The sequence below is a fragment of the Parasteatoda tepidariorum genome, chromosome 3 (assembly GCF_982258835.1).
Source record: "Parasteatoda tepidariorum strain Cologne lab strain chromosome 3, Ptep-v5.0, whole genome shotgun sequence".
NCBI classification, from domain to species: Eukaryota; Metazoa; Arthropoda; class Arachnida; order Araneae; family Theridiidae; genus Parasteatoda; species Parasteatoda tepidariorum.
Window position 1 is genome coordinate 85,856,565 of NC_141757.1, and position 14,091 is coordinate 85,870,655.

General features: G+C 26.1%; 1 protein-coding gene and 1 long non-coding RNA gene across 2 annotated transcripts; one reads left to right on the forward strand and one right to left on the reverse strand.

Moving 5' to 3' along the window:
- Positions 1-1,908: 1,908 nt before the first annotated feature.
- On the reverse strand, positions 1,909-8,339 carry LOC107453473 (plasminogen receptor (KT)). Its single transcript, XM_016070325.4, has 5 exons — positions 8,137-8,339; positions 7,913-7,993; positions 7,054-7,184; positions 6,403-6,512; positions 1,909-5,421 (listed from the first exon to the last, which is right to left on the reverse strand). Exons 2-5 carry the CDS (start codon positions 7,991-7,993, stop codon positions 5,279-5,281), a joined length of 465 nt encoding a protein of 154 aa, XP_015925811.1. The 5' UTR covers positions 8,137-8,339; the 3' UTR covers positions 1,909-5,278.
- Positions 8,340-8,583: 244 nt separating this feature from the next.
- Positions 8,584-13,793, forward strand: LOC147813935 (uncharacterized). Its single transcript, XR_015432633.1, has 3 exons — positions 8,584-8,666; positions 11,314-11,400; positions 13,103-13,793. It is a non-coding gene; the product is annotated as an uncharacterized LOC147813935 (long non-coding RNA).
- Positions 13,794-14,091: the final 298 nt, after the last annotated feature.

Here is a 14,091-nt window from a genome sequence, read left to right on the forward strand (position 1 = left end):
TAAAGTTAAGCAAAAAACGCTAGACAAAAAAAATTGGTCTTTTAAAAAAATGTCAATATTTCCATAAATATTTAAGCTAGACTTTATATTAGTAATAATATAGTTAATGTTAGATTATATGTAATTATTGCCTATAATAACCAAAATATCTGTCACCAGTTACAAATCTTCTGCTACATATGGTTTTCAAAGAAATTATTTTTCATTTGTAACTCTTGTCAGTCCCTCAAACCTCTAAATGTTTTAAACTTCATTGATATGTGAGAAATAACATGATTTAAACCATTCTAAAGTTATAAAATGATTCTCTTAGTATTTCTGGCGAAATATTAAAAAATGCATTAGTATAGAAGTGTTTATTATTTTGGCCACTCCTTGTAGATTTTTCAAATACTTCATTTGATATTATGGCCTTAGCAAAATTTTTTGGATTTACAACTGTTTACATTTTTGTAAAAGGTAAACAAACTATAAATTTAGAAAATAAGTAATTTATTTATTTATTAGTGGTTTTTTCTTCTTCTTTTTAGATTTAAAATTTTTAAATGGGATAATATAACTTATAAGATAGTTGAATAAATAAAATAAACACTTTGTTTTTAAAATTCATTATACTAATTTAATTATACTAAAAAAATTAGGGATATTTCTGTATCATGATCTGTTGAGCTAACTGTGACCGCCAAAACGTCATATGGATTTTAAACTTGCGATTTTGAAGGGGAAAAAAACTTTTAGATGTTTGCCTAGAAGTGGCTACAAGTTATAAACTTCCAGTTGGTCCCTTAAGGTTTTTTTTTTTTTTTTTTTTTTAAGTTTCTTGCCAATTACTACTTGGGAGTTTCTAAGACTTGGCCAAGATCATGATGGAGAAATATTCCCTAAAAATTAACAATCTTTAAAATAATTGCCTAAGATGTGGCTTTTGAAGAGTTTCAGCAATTGTAATAATTTCATATTTTGTAGAGTATGACTAACATAGAATGATTGTTTTAATCTGATTCAGGAGCATTTAGAGTTAAAAGCACATATATTTGAAATCAATTTCATCTGCTTGTAAATCAAATCATTTATAGGAAATTAATATAACAATTATATAAAAAATTGATAAGAATTTTTCATTTAAATGTATAGTTTTGAAATAATTTTTTAGTTAATTCATTTATGAAAATTAGTCTTGACAGAACTAATTAATATAAGAAGTTAATGCTAAATCTTCTAAAATAAATTAAAGTTTTTAATTAATGCAACATAATCATTGTGGAAATTCAGAGCAAGTGGTTTGTGTTAGCCTATAGATATGTTACTTCTCAAACTGTAACTAAATTTCTAAAACTATTTCATTATTTCAAACAAATATCCCATTTGATGCCCCTATTCCTTTGTTAATTTTGTTGCAAAAATCTGAATACATAAAGGTGTACTTTATAAATTAACTTTATCATACAGTCAAACTATTTAATTCATAGACCTATTCATTCACATACTATTGTTTTTGTGAACTATCTAGTTATAATAGTTATTGATTGTTTAAAAAGATATGAAACAAATTGCATCAAGTTTATATTTGTAATTGGTAATAATAAAACTTGTTAAAGTATGGTTGCATTAAAATTCACTCTTTGATATTAAAAAAAAAAAAAAGAAAAATTATAAGAATTATAGAATAAAAGTATAAGAATTATAAGATGTTATGACATTTGCGATAGCTCCATAAAAACTTTACATACATAAATACTAATGCAAAGAATTGCGAGGTGAATTAGTTTCAAGAATTAAACCTTGTCTACCTTATTCACATACTGTTTTAAATATTAAAGATTTGTAATTGTTTTTTAAGTGTGTTTAACAGATTGGACATTTTAAACATTTTATTTAAAATTGAATTTAATGCAGTCAAGAAAAATATAGCAAGAAGATTTTTATTTATTCATATATAAGAGCTCTTAACTATAACTATCATATAAATAAATTCAATTTGACAATAGAGATTCCAAACAACAAAAAGCTACCAGGTAGCTTGTGAAGACAAAAACATCTAAAGATCAGATATATAACCCATTAACTGTCTAGCTTAAATTTAATTCACATTACAGCTTGTTTTTTATTATTATTATTCAATGGAAATATGTGGAAGGAAGAAAAACCTGTGAATTTTTAAGAAGGCTGGACAGTTAATAGTTACATTGAAACATCTGACAATAGTTACATTTAAATTCATAAATAAATACTAATGTTCATCAGTGTATAAGTATTATATACATACAAAAAAATAATAAGAGTAAGAAACGTCTCTAAGTAGCAAATAATTCAACTGTAGTAAAATGTAATACTTTGACTTAATATTTTCAAAAACACACATCAGAACATATTCTCTTCCATAAATGTAAGTTCTAAGTTTACAATATCTACTTAAAAGCATTTTCAAATTTTGCATTAATAATAATTTTATTGCTTCTAATTAGAATTTTCAATTAATTTTAAGTGTTCAAAATGATGGAAAGCGTATCAAAATATTTCTTTCTTATTCTTCTAACTGAACCATTTCTATAGAAGTATATTATATTGTAGTAAAAAGATGGCTTGTGAAAATAGTTTCTGTTTTTAGCATGAGCAATATTGAAGTGTAAATCTTAAAATCGAAAACAGTGAGAGGAAAGCAGAGAGGTCAGGAATTGCCTTTATTAGGTTAAGGGTGAGAAGTTTGTAGCTTATGCAATTAAACGTAATTATTTCAATAAAGAATTGCAGATATATAATTTTTTTATTAAATGGTTTCAATAAATAAATATATCACTGGTAAATCATCATCTTTGTGAGTAAACTAGTTGATTGGGAAAAGAGGTTCATCATAAGCAACATGAATGTGAACATCAGAATTTATAACTTTTGCTAATTAAGAAAAAATTACGACCCTTATTTATTATTTCCTTAATTTTGTTATCATTTTTTTTTTAAATTCACAGTCAGTCCTAAGTATTGTTTATAATTTAGGCAAAAAATATTTCACAAAGATCCGATAATTTTATGCTTCTCATTCATCATAATGCTGTAAGTAATAATGATAAACAATTTTTCTTATCATTTACATTTTACAAAGCTTGTAATAGAGTGAAAAACATAATTAAGAAGTTGAGTTGAGGTTGTATTTGGCAAGATATTAAAATTTTGGTGTATATATATATTTGTTTATAATAGCAAAATTAGGTACTAATGTTTTATTCCATCGATTATTTTTTTATAACACTGCACCAAACTCCCCCTGGTGATTTCCGAATTTATTTTCACATAGTTATTAATAAAGAAATAGATAAAATACAAACATAACTTAAGGCATGGAAAAAGGAGAAAATATTTAAATTTGAATCGCATCTAAACTTATTTTCCCATTGTCAAAATAATGAACAAATAATTTTTTTTTTTGGGGGGGGGGGCTGAATTTTCCTACAACCTTATGTAAAAGAATTTAGCAAGGCTTCCACAGTACCAGTGCATTGTAATAGATAGCAATCTAATGTTAAAGCTGAAGTCTATCCTAAAACTTTTATCTTTTAATTAACAACAGGTAACTATTAAAAGATTACGATTACACCTGAAGTCATGGAAAATGGGAGGTATCCCTCATCTTACTTCGTGGTATCCCAGGGTTCAGGGGCAGGGTGCTTTGTATTATGAAATATTTAGAACATTTCCCCATTATGTATCAAACTGCTTATAATCAAAGTATATTCAATGATATAATCTATACAAAATAAATAAATTGAATCAAATTATATTTTTAACGAAAGCAGTGGCAATGTTTTATTTAAATAGGAAAAGAACTAATACTAATTTAAAAGCTCCTTGATAATAGACTTTCTTTAATTTTACTTTAAGTTCGAAACCTATTCGAAAATTTCTGTGTCAGAAAAAAAGGAACTATTGTTGCTTTGCAATAACAATCTAATATTTTACACATACTTTCTAAATGCAATATATATTTGATGAAATTATCTAAGATAAAATCTTACGACATTAATTCTATCAACTAAATTATTTTTCAAAAAACTAGAATGCTAATTTAGGATAATTTTAGCTAGACTTTTTTCTAGAACATTGGGTGGTGTGTCCATAATTTATGCTTTGTTTATTGATATGCTAAAAGTTTGAATGAAGAATGAATTTGTAATATTGTTTTAATTAGGAATGTATTTGGTAGCAAATTTCTGCACTTAATTTTAATACTAAGGGTCTAAACAACTCTAAGTTACTGCTTAAATATGAAGCATTAGAGAAGTTTTCAGATTGAAAAAAACTTGTCATCACAATGCATATGACGAATTAAGCATTAATGAACTAAACTTAAAAATTTTGTTTAAATAATGTTTTTTCACTAATTAGGTATTAAAAAAAATTTCAAAATCATTCACTACATTATGGATTGCATATTGAAAGACATTTATACAATAAAACATAATAAACAGTGTTAAAACAGATGCCAAGCTCCACTCAGAGGGAACTTTTTTCTAGTGGTAGAAAAATTTAAAATAAATTGAGATTAATAATAGATTGAGATTTATAGATACGGATTACTTTTATTATCTGAAATTTACCAGATTGATCATAATCATATTGTATTGAAAAATTCATATGTATTTATGGATTTGAATTGGGAATTGTTTCTCATGATTCTAACTATAGTCTTTCTCAGTATACTTATTCTTGTTAGTTGTATGACTAAAAGCATTCAAACAAAAATCTTGATTTATTTGACTAGAAAATTTTGATACTTCATCTTATCATAAAACTATTTTTATTATTATTTTCTGTAAATCTTTATTCAATATAGTGTTTTTGTTTAACAGGTGTATATAAAATAGATTAAGTATTATTTTGTCTTTATCTCGAAAATTACGATGAATCTATTTTCTTAAATGTTAACCATTTTCTATTTGGGTTGTATTTTAAAACAGTTAATAGGCAAAGTTCTAATTTAAAAACATTCTTTAAAGGTTGCAATTCACACAAAAGAAATTATAAAAGCTACTTGTAAATAACTAAATATTTTGATATGGATTTAAGACACTTATATTTTAGTTTTATTGCTAACACTAATTCTCTCAGTTTCATTATGTCACAAAATTTTTATTATAGTATCAAAGATATAGTAAATTTAAATATTATAAATTCTAAACAGCACGAATAAAAGTGACTAGTTCTATGAAATCTAGTATACCTTAGATTACACTATAACAACCTATGTAATAAATAGAAATGAATGAAATTCTATCACAGAGAGCTAAAGGAAAATATCATGTGCTTTTGTCAAAGATTCTTCATCCTGTTGTTCCTGACGTCCTTCTTCAATGGACTCAAAATTTGGTGGTCCAAAAGGCAAATGCAATAAGTGTTCCTCAAACTGGAGAATATTTTCTGCTTCACCTAGAAACATATTGAACTTTCATTAAAAACTAATTTACATAATAACAAATATGTAAATAATATATTTGTGCAGATGTGTAAAACATTAAAATAATGTAGTGTTTGAAATTTTGAGTCACAAAATCTGCCATGGAAATAAAGAGTCAAATAAAATATATTTTAAAAAGGGTTTTTATTTGTAGGTGTATATTGAACGTAAATAAGCCTAAGTTCATTAAAAAAAATTTCGTACATTTAAACCTTAATATAATAAGAAACTTTCTGAAACATGAATGAGTTAAGTCAATAAAATCTATTTATCAAAAATTGCTAAATTCATAAAAAAGATGATAATGTAATTATATTTTACTATGTTTTTGGAAACACAATATTTATCTACTATCAAACCTTTAAAACAAATAAATTTTCCAGTTTGTATATTGAACAATTGTGACCTTGACTACCAAAGCCTTCTTTTAGAGTTATTTTTTAATTTAATCAAACTTCTCAAGTAGTTTGTTTTTATAATTTTAAAATAACTCGCTTTTATTTTACTGTCACATTCTTATCTGGTCTTTCTGATCCATTTTCATCTGGAGCTGCTATATTTTATAAAATAAAATTAGCTGTATATGATAAAGCACTTTTTTTTTTCTTTTTTTAAATAATTTATAGATAAAAAAAGTTTAGAGAAAGTATCTAATAAAGCTGTAAAAAAAATTATATCTGGCTTAGTAAAAAAAAAATAGGAAAAGTCTCAAAAATATAACTAATTTATAAAGTATTTTGATACATAAAATTTTTAAGATTAATATGAAATAAAAAAAACAGATTTTGATTAAAGCTAATTACACTTTAGATGTTAATTAAAGTTTAGCTTTATGCTTATAAATGTGTAAAAAGTAAATAAGTTATATTAACCTTAAACATTAAGACAAATGAACAATTAATCATTCAAAAATTTTATTTAAATGCACTTGAGAAAAAAAAATAATCACTTACTGTGAATTCTTTGAAGTTTACTACCATATGCAAGGTCTCCTTGATACAGAAAAACAAAAGTCAAAGGTAGAAGTGTTGATAGTATAGCTGGCTTTTTAGTTCGTTGAAACCTTAGAACAGAAAAATTGTATATGTAGAAAAGGAAGTTAATAGAATACTTGATACATGTACCAGATGAATTTTATAACTTAACTTGGTATTTTATTTAAAAGAAATATTACAAGATATCCATATTTTACAATAAATTTATTTTGACTTAAAAATTTATTTATTAGATCATCTGTTGTTTTTATAAGGTTATGATAGAATAGAGTTTCACCTAAAAAAAAGTTTTATCATTTTGATAATTATTCTTTATATTTTTTTAATAATAAATTTCCTTTAAAAAGTTATGAATAAGGTGAAAGTTAATTTCTCAGATATATTTGATTGCAAGTCAGAAAAAGTGTATTATAATTAAGCATCATGTAATCTGAATTCTATTTTCCAGGATATTATTAAGTAGTGAACAGTTTATACTTAAATAAAGATTTCTATTTGAGACTATGAAAATGGAAGAAAAAAATTTCATGCAAAAATAAAATAGTTATGTTTTGAAAAATAAATTTACTATGAAAATTAGAGTAATATTTTCATAACTATATATCTTACGCAAAAAGAGTTGATCCAGCTGCTAATACATAAAAAGTTCCAATCCAATAAAACAACTCTCGAGATTTTGCTATTTGTAAGGCCTGCTTACGCTCTCGTAGTTGATTTCTCATGTGAATTTGTCGCTCAAGCTATAAGAGAAAAAATTCATTAGGACCAGAAGTAGTACAAAGCATAAACAATTAAGAAGCACATTTTAATATACCATCAAGGAAATATTTCCTTATCGGTACCTGTTCGCACCAACTATTATCACCAAATTGTCAAAGAGATTTTAAACGAGAAAATTTTTTTTTAAACATTATAGAAGGTTTTCTCAGGAAAGTTTCTGTATCATGGTCCATGGCAGAATAATTGCCAAGTCTCGACAACTTCCAGGCAGCGGCCTGCTAAAAACATTTAAAAGAAAACATCAGAAAGAAACCAACTCGAAGGGTATAACTTGTAGCCAACCCTGGGCAAACCTCGATATGTTTTATTTTCTTAAATATTTTCCCGTTTAAAATCACTTTGTCGCCAATTGTAATTGGCATGGCAGATCACAATACAGAAATATCTTGTTTGGTCAGTGGTGGCTATGATTTATACCTTCTCAATACCTTTTTAATTATTAGTGGGCCACTGCCCAAAAGTAACCAAAACTTGGGGATTATTTCGCCACAAATATTGATATGGAAACTTTCCCTTTATCAAGTTCCTACAAGGTTTTTTAAAAAAATGTGAAATCTGAATATATTGGCAAATGATTTTTAAAGAGGACCATTGAAATAATTTTATTTACATGGAAAGCCAAAGGAAAAATTTTTTTACAAAATTCTTAAATAATATTGTCGATAAAATATAATAAGCTAATGCTAACTTGTAATCTTTGTAACTGCAACATGAAATCCTGATTTCTTTTAAAATTTTCATCCACCGACTTTCCAAAAAAAGACCCCATCTGAAATAGTAAAATATGATTGAAAAACAATATTAAAAATGAAAACTTTGCAGAAACTAATAAATATATAAAGTGCAATTGTTTAATTTTTAAAAACAGAGCTACACTTTGAAATAAAGAAAAGAACTTAATAAAATAATTACTGTTAAAATAAAGTTTTAAAGGAAATCAATTGATTCTGATTAGGAAAAGGACTGCCGATAAAACAAAATGCTACATAATTAATGATAGAACTTTAATTTGTAATCAACGAAGAATTTCAGAGATGTTCGATCAAAAAATTGAGTGCGAATTTGGCAGGAGATCATAAATAAACAGCAAAAACGAAACTAACATCAAAGTTGCCATTTTCTTCAAAACTATATAACCGAAATATTTCTTACAGGAATTTTTTTTTTTTTTTTTTTTCATTTCAATATAAACCATTGGAAAGCAAAAATATATCATAAAAGCTTGGAAACATTTATGAATCTGAAAAAATTTAGCAAATCGCACTGTCTTGGCTGACCGCCCTCTTATAACTCTAAACTTTGGCGATCAGCTGAAATGGGTGATTGCCAAACGAAATCTATCGCCAACTGCTTGGAACTGCTTTTTGAACGTGATTGAAAATGGCGAAAATGTTTGAGCTGGACGTACTCGGAATGATTAAGCAATGAAACGAATTCGCTAGGTAAGTCATATTTTTAATTGTAAATTTACTATATTATCTCCAATGTTCTTTCGAATGCTAAGAGCTGCACCATTTGCTCAATTAATTCAAAATGCCTTGGATATTTTTACTTGCTACCCATATATTGCAACTACATCACTACTGAAATCAGTTATTTTGCATTTATAGTTTCCTGTCATATCATAAACAAAATTATTTTTCAAAGCCATTTTCTAGATTTGATTGAGCTGGATTTTATATTTTGTCATCATGAAAATTTTATTTACAGGTAATTCTTATTAATTAAAGATTTATAATATAAGTGTATGTTTTAAAAGCATTATATTTTAAAAAATCATGAGATTTTGTTAATATTAAGAGATCATACTAAATTTCCTGAAAATGCAAAGATTTAGAATTTAAATTACATAGTTTGTTTTCCTTTATGTGTAAAATTTATGTATTTTTGAAAATCATAAACCAAAAGAAAAAATTTTCATTTATCAAAGTTTTTCCATGTTTCCAGAAATCTTTAGTTAGATTGTCTAAAATTAGCAACGCAGTTTAGTAATGAAATTTCTTAAATTTAAATGAGTTGATTTACGTTTATTTCAGAGACATAATACAAAGAGATTTTTTTTCTAGAAAATATATTAATTAAATTTTATTTTGATAGGAAGCTTTTGTATTGAATTTTCTTCATAACAGGGGAGAGTTCTTAAATCATATTCAAAATAGTTTTGTTTCAATTTTATTATAAACTTATGTTAAAAAGAAATTCTAAATATGAATCTGTAAAGAAACAGAAAAATTCTTATTTTGAATTTTAGATAATATTTATCATTTTCGTTCACAATTACTGCTCTTATCATTCTTTTAGATTGTCTAAACTATTACATAAATTATGAGCATGCATACTATAATCAAGAAATTTTATTCTATATGTATCACATTTATGTGCAAAACAATTTGTACACATAATTTAATTTTTATTTCAAATGCATATAAAATTATTATATTTCTTTAGAATATAATTCATATTAACAAATTAATAACAATTTAAATTAACTTATTTAGATTTTAATTTGAAATTAAATTTTTCATTTTACTACAAACTATTTATATTTTTTTCTATCTATAATTTTTATTTTCTCAAAATTCCAAGATTTTTTACAGTTAATGTTTAAGTCAAAAACTACTATGTAAACCAAACCTTGCTTATTTCTTCTGTACTTCTGTCCCCTTTACTCTTTTCACTAAGGGATTCCATGGTGACATATTTAACTGTTTTCTTAAATGTTTAACCTTATTGAGATATTGATGTTGTTGCAGATGAATGTATTAGCAAAGATGGCATTCATTAAAACTGACAGGGCAATATTCAGTCTGTGAAGAATGCATGACAAAGTTGCTAAAAAGAAAGTGTATGTATACACGACTTTATGTTTACTTATATATATGTTAACTAGATTCATGAAAACATTGTACTCTTGTCTTGACATTTAAGCCTGATCACCACAACTCAGCCCATTCAAACAAGAGAGAGTAGTCAAAGAACTGCATCAGACTTAGCACTTTGATGCTGTAAGGAGAAATATTCAGTAGAAAGTGTTTTTTTCCCTGATATTCTTCTTTGTACTACTTTACACAATGGAGAAAAATGTTTAGAGGCAATAGAATGTTATGAGTTAATTTAAGTACTAATTCTCACAACGGTTGTGGTTCTGCCCCTGAGGGACAGAGGGAAGATCGCTAAGAACATTGCCCCTGAATTATAAATACTCTTTCACTTTAAATATATTTGGTATATACAAAGTAACATTATACAAAACTAAGTAGAGAGATTACTGTAATAAAAATTTGTCTATTGCACAGAGATTCATCTAATTTTATTCTTTTTTTTAGCTTAAATGACAGACAGATTAAGAGGAGCCAATACGAGTATTTCAGTTAGTATCAGTAGTTAGTACTATTGCTACTAGTATAATGTTTTTTATTTTGATTATTCAACTAATTGTATATTAACTGTGGCATTTTAAGTGTTTTAGTTTTTTTTCTTCAACTATATTGTTGTAGTATTCTGTTTGCAAATTAAAATTTTAATAAAATAATAAAAGTCAAAATAAATATCTTTTAATGTTTATCAGTATTTGTCTTTAATCAAATGTAGGTTAAGAAAAAGTCAATGTTTTGCTGGTTATTATCTTCCTCTATTATTATTATTAAACAATAAATTTATTAATATATTTTTTATTTTAATTATTTTAAAAATTATTTATTCTATTTGCTTTATCAATTTTAGAAATTTATTATTTTAGCATTCAATCTCTAAAAATGGTGAAAGATTTTAAAAGTATTTAAATCTTACCTCTTAATAAATGAATTATCATGCATAAGTATTCAACATGGTTGATTTTTACTTATAAAACTTTCAAAGTAATGTAAGGTCTCTTTTTTCTCCCTAAATGACATATGGGCTAAAGAAGAAAACAGAAAAAAAGCAATGAAAAGTTTATAAACTTTTATTATTAAACCATATTTTTGTTAATATTGGTTTGATGCTGTGGTTATTTTTTAAAGATTTGTATTTTCCCCTTTAAGGTTAACATAGTTCTTGTATCAGAAAGTTAGTTGTTTATGTTATTTTTTTAAAAATTTCTTATTTCAGCCATCAGTCTGTTACTGTCTGATCGGAAAAACCAGAATTAAGTTTGCAAGTTGTGTGGTATAAGAGACAGTCTAAAAGAAATATGAGGTTTGTTTTTTAATATTTGATTCTATTTAAATTTTACTTGCTGATTTAGTAGTATTAGCATAATTCATAACACAAATATTTATCATGTTTTCAAATAAACTACAGTTACATAGTTTGGGCATAGTTATCCAGTAGCACAGTTTATTACTAGCAGTTTAGATGTAGAAACCATTATTTCTTTCTCTTGAATCTAAAATTCCAGACATAGTAATTGTATGATGACTAATGATAAAGTTACAGCTATTTCATTCAATACAATTTCACATTTGCTATGTAAATGGCACACTCACAGGACCAGGCAAAGATTAACTTCAGTTGTTTATACAAAGCGCAAAATTGTTGTTCTGCTGTTAATCTCTTATTTTGTAAAAAATTATTGCCCACCACATTTCTACAACTAGTCTCTTTGGTAGGCAGTGCACCCGCCAACCAAGCAGTTGGCTGTAAGGTCGTTTATGTCATATGTAAAGAAACTAATTTTTTTTTAAAAATCTGTGCTATGAGTAACTATTAAATGTTGTGATGTTATGTCCTATGGTTGCCTTTTTCTTAATGCTGTTAGTATTTATGTCTAAACTCTGATGGGTTCTGCAATAGAAATATGAAATAAGGTTAAACAGACACTACCCCTCTCTTTTAGACGTAAGTAACCTGACTAAATTGGAAACCAGCAAAAGAATTGAAAGTCTGAAACCGAGCAACAAACCTGTCATAACAATAATTTATTTAATTTTAGCAATTTAACTCTCATTGACTAAAACCCATAATAACTGTAATACATCTGAATGCTAAAAGATTGAATTGAGAGAATTAGTTCAACCTCATGACAAGTTAGACATATATGGAGGAAGTGGGCCAATTTTTTATTGTTAATAATGGGGGCTTGGTCAACTAGCAAAGCACTAGAGAGATTGTCTAATTGTGGATGTGTGCTCCAATGTTCCGTTGACTGCGTCAACATGAGTGAGCCTGTGAATGTTTTTTTTTTTTTAATATATATATATGTAATTGCATGTGTGCATGCTTAACACTTTTCCAGTAATTAAAAATATCTTAAAATGTATACTTTTGTGTTGAATGTCACTCTGTTACTCAAGTTGATTCAAGGTAATGTATGCAATCCTTTATAGATTTACAATTTAAAAAGCTGTGCTTTTAGTTATATACTTAACCATTGATTGAAATCTTTACAAGGTATCTTAATTGCAATACTTATTAGAAGCAACTTGTTCTCTTCTAGCTTTTGCCTGGATTATATATGGAATTATTCTTTACTTATTTAATATAGTTTGTTTTTAATCTAAAAATTTCATTAGTATTCAGATTGCAGCTTGTTCTTCTACTGATGATCCATATTTGTCCCGGGGAATAGTCTCACAGCATTGTCTGCTTAAAGCTTTTCTGTGAGATATGTTTACCAGGACTATGTTTCTACAATGGTTTATGCAGATTTTCATTTACTTTGAAGAATATCTTTGTGCCATAACATGATAACATTTCAGTCATTGATTTTGCAATATGTAATAAATATAATTGTATATTTTTTAAATTCATAAAAAATAATTATGCTCTTTATTGTTTGGCATGGTTTTCAGATATTAATATAATTGAAGTCTTAGATTAAATTCTGACCCACTGCAGAATTTTAAGGTAACATGATTTCTATTTTTTTTTTATCAAGAAAAATGCTTCTATTTTACAGCTGGTTAACCAGACGATAGTTATAAAGAAGACTTTTAGCTGCTCCTTTCCTCAGGATGTTGCCACTAGTAGTGGGCATAGACCTTATATGATGGCACCAGCAAGCACCTTCATAGAGTCAAGCTGGCTACCAATACTCTTGTCCAAATACTCTGGCTACCAATACTCAGATCCAAATTTATAATTTTTTTTTCTTCCTATTTTGTACTTTATACATATGCTTATCTCTTAATTACCACTTAAACATAGCTGCCAACTCTACTGGATTAGGCCAGTTTCTCCTGGTTTACTGGTTTCATTAAAATTTCTCCTGGTTTTTGTACATTTTAGAAAATTCCTTAATATTGAGGAAATTTCCTAAAAAAAATCCTTATTGAAATAGAATTTTTGTGCAGATTATTGCTTGAATATTTAAATAAGTATTAATAATTCATAATGATGCAAGCCTCATTTATAAAAAATAGTTCAACACTTTTTTTTTGTTCAAAAATGTTCAGGTTATTTTTATTCAGAACTCTCTTTTTAATTTAATTAAAAAAATATTTTAACTATCTTTGATGAATTAAATGCCTATTACTATTCAAAATTCTGAGTAAACATCTACTGGATTTTTTCCTATCAGTGTTGGCAGCTATGCTTAAAAAATAAATAAATAAAAAGGTTAAAATAAAGATTATCAAAAGAAAAAGTAACTCATTTATTTATCATTTCTTGAAGATACATATTAAGAGAAATACACTATTTTATAGAATATCTATTATAGGTATTTAATTAACTTTATATACAAGCTATTCATTTATTTATCATTTCTACTATATCACTACAACTGTTTCAGTTTAAATGATTCTCAAGTTAGAATTTAATGCTACTACATTTAATTAAAAACTTCTTAAATTTAGAAAATACGTCCTAAAGTATGTTAGTAGAAAGCATTGACCAATAGAAGCTAGCACTTGACTTGAAGAAAAGCCGGAGTTACGGGAAAATTTT

What these genes read in the sequence shown, in the direction of transcription:
- LOC107453473 (XM_016070325.4), bottom strand. Translation starts at nt 7,993, where the DNA reads ATGGGGTCTTTTTTTGGAAAGTCGGTGGATGAAAATTTTAAAAGAAAT. An exon ending in TGCAGTTACAAAGATTACAA is followed by an intron (nt 7,185 to 7,912) that starts GTTAGCATTAGC and finishes TTTCTCTTATAG; the next exon opens with CTTGAGCGACAAATTCACAT. An exon ending in GCTGGATCAACTCTTTTTGC is followed by an intron (nt 6,513 to 7,053) that starts GTAAGATATATA and finishes TTCTGTTCTAAG; the next exon opens with GTTTCAACGAACTAAAAAGC.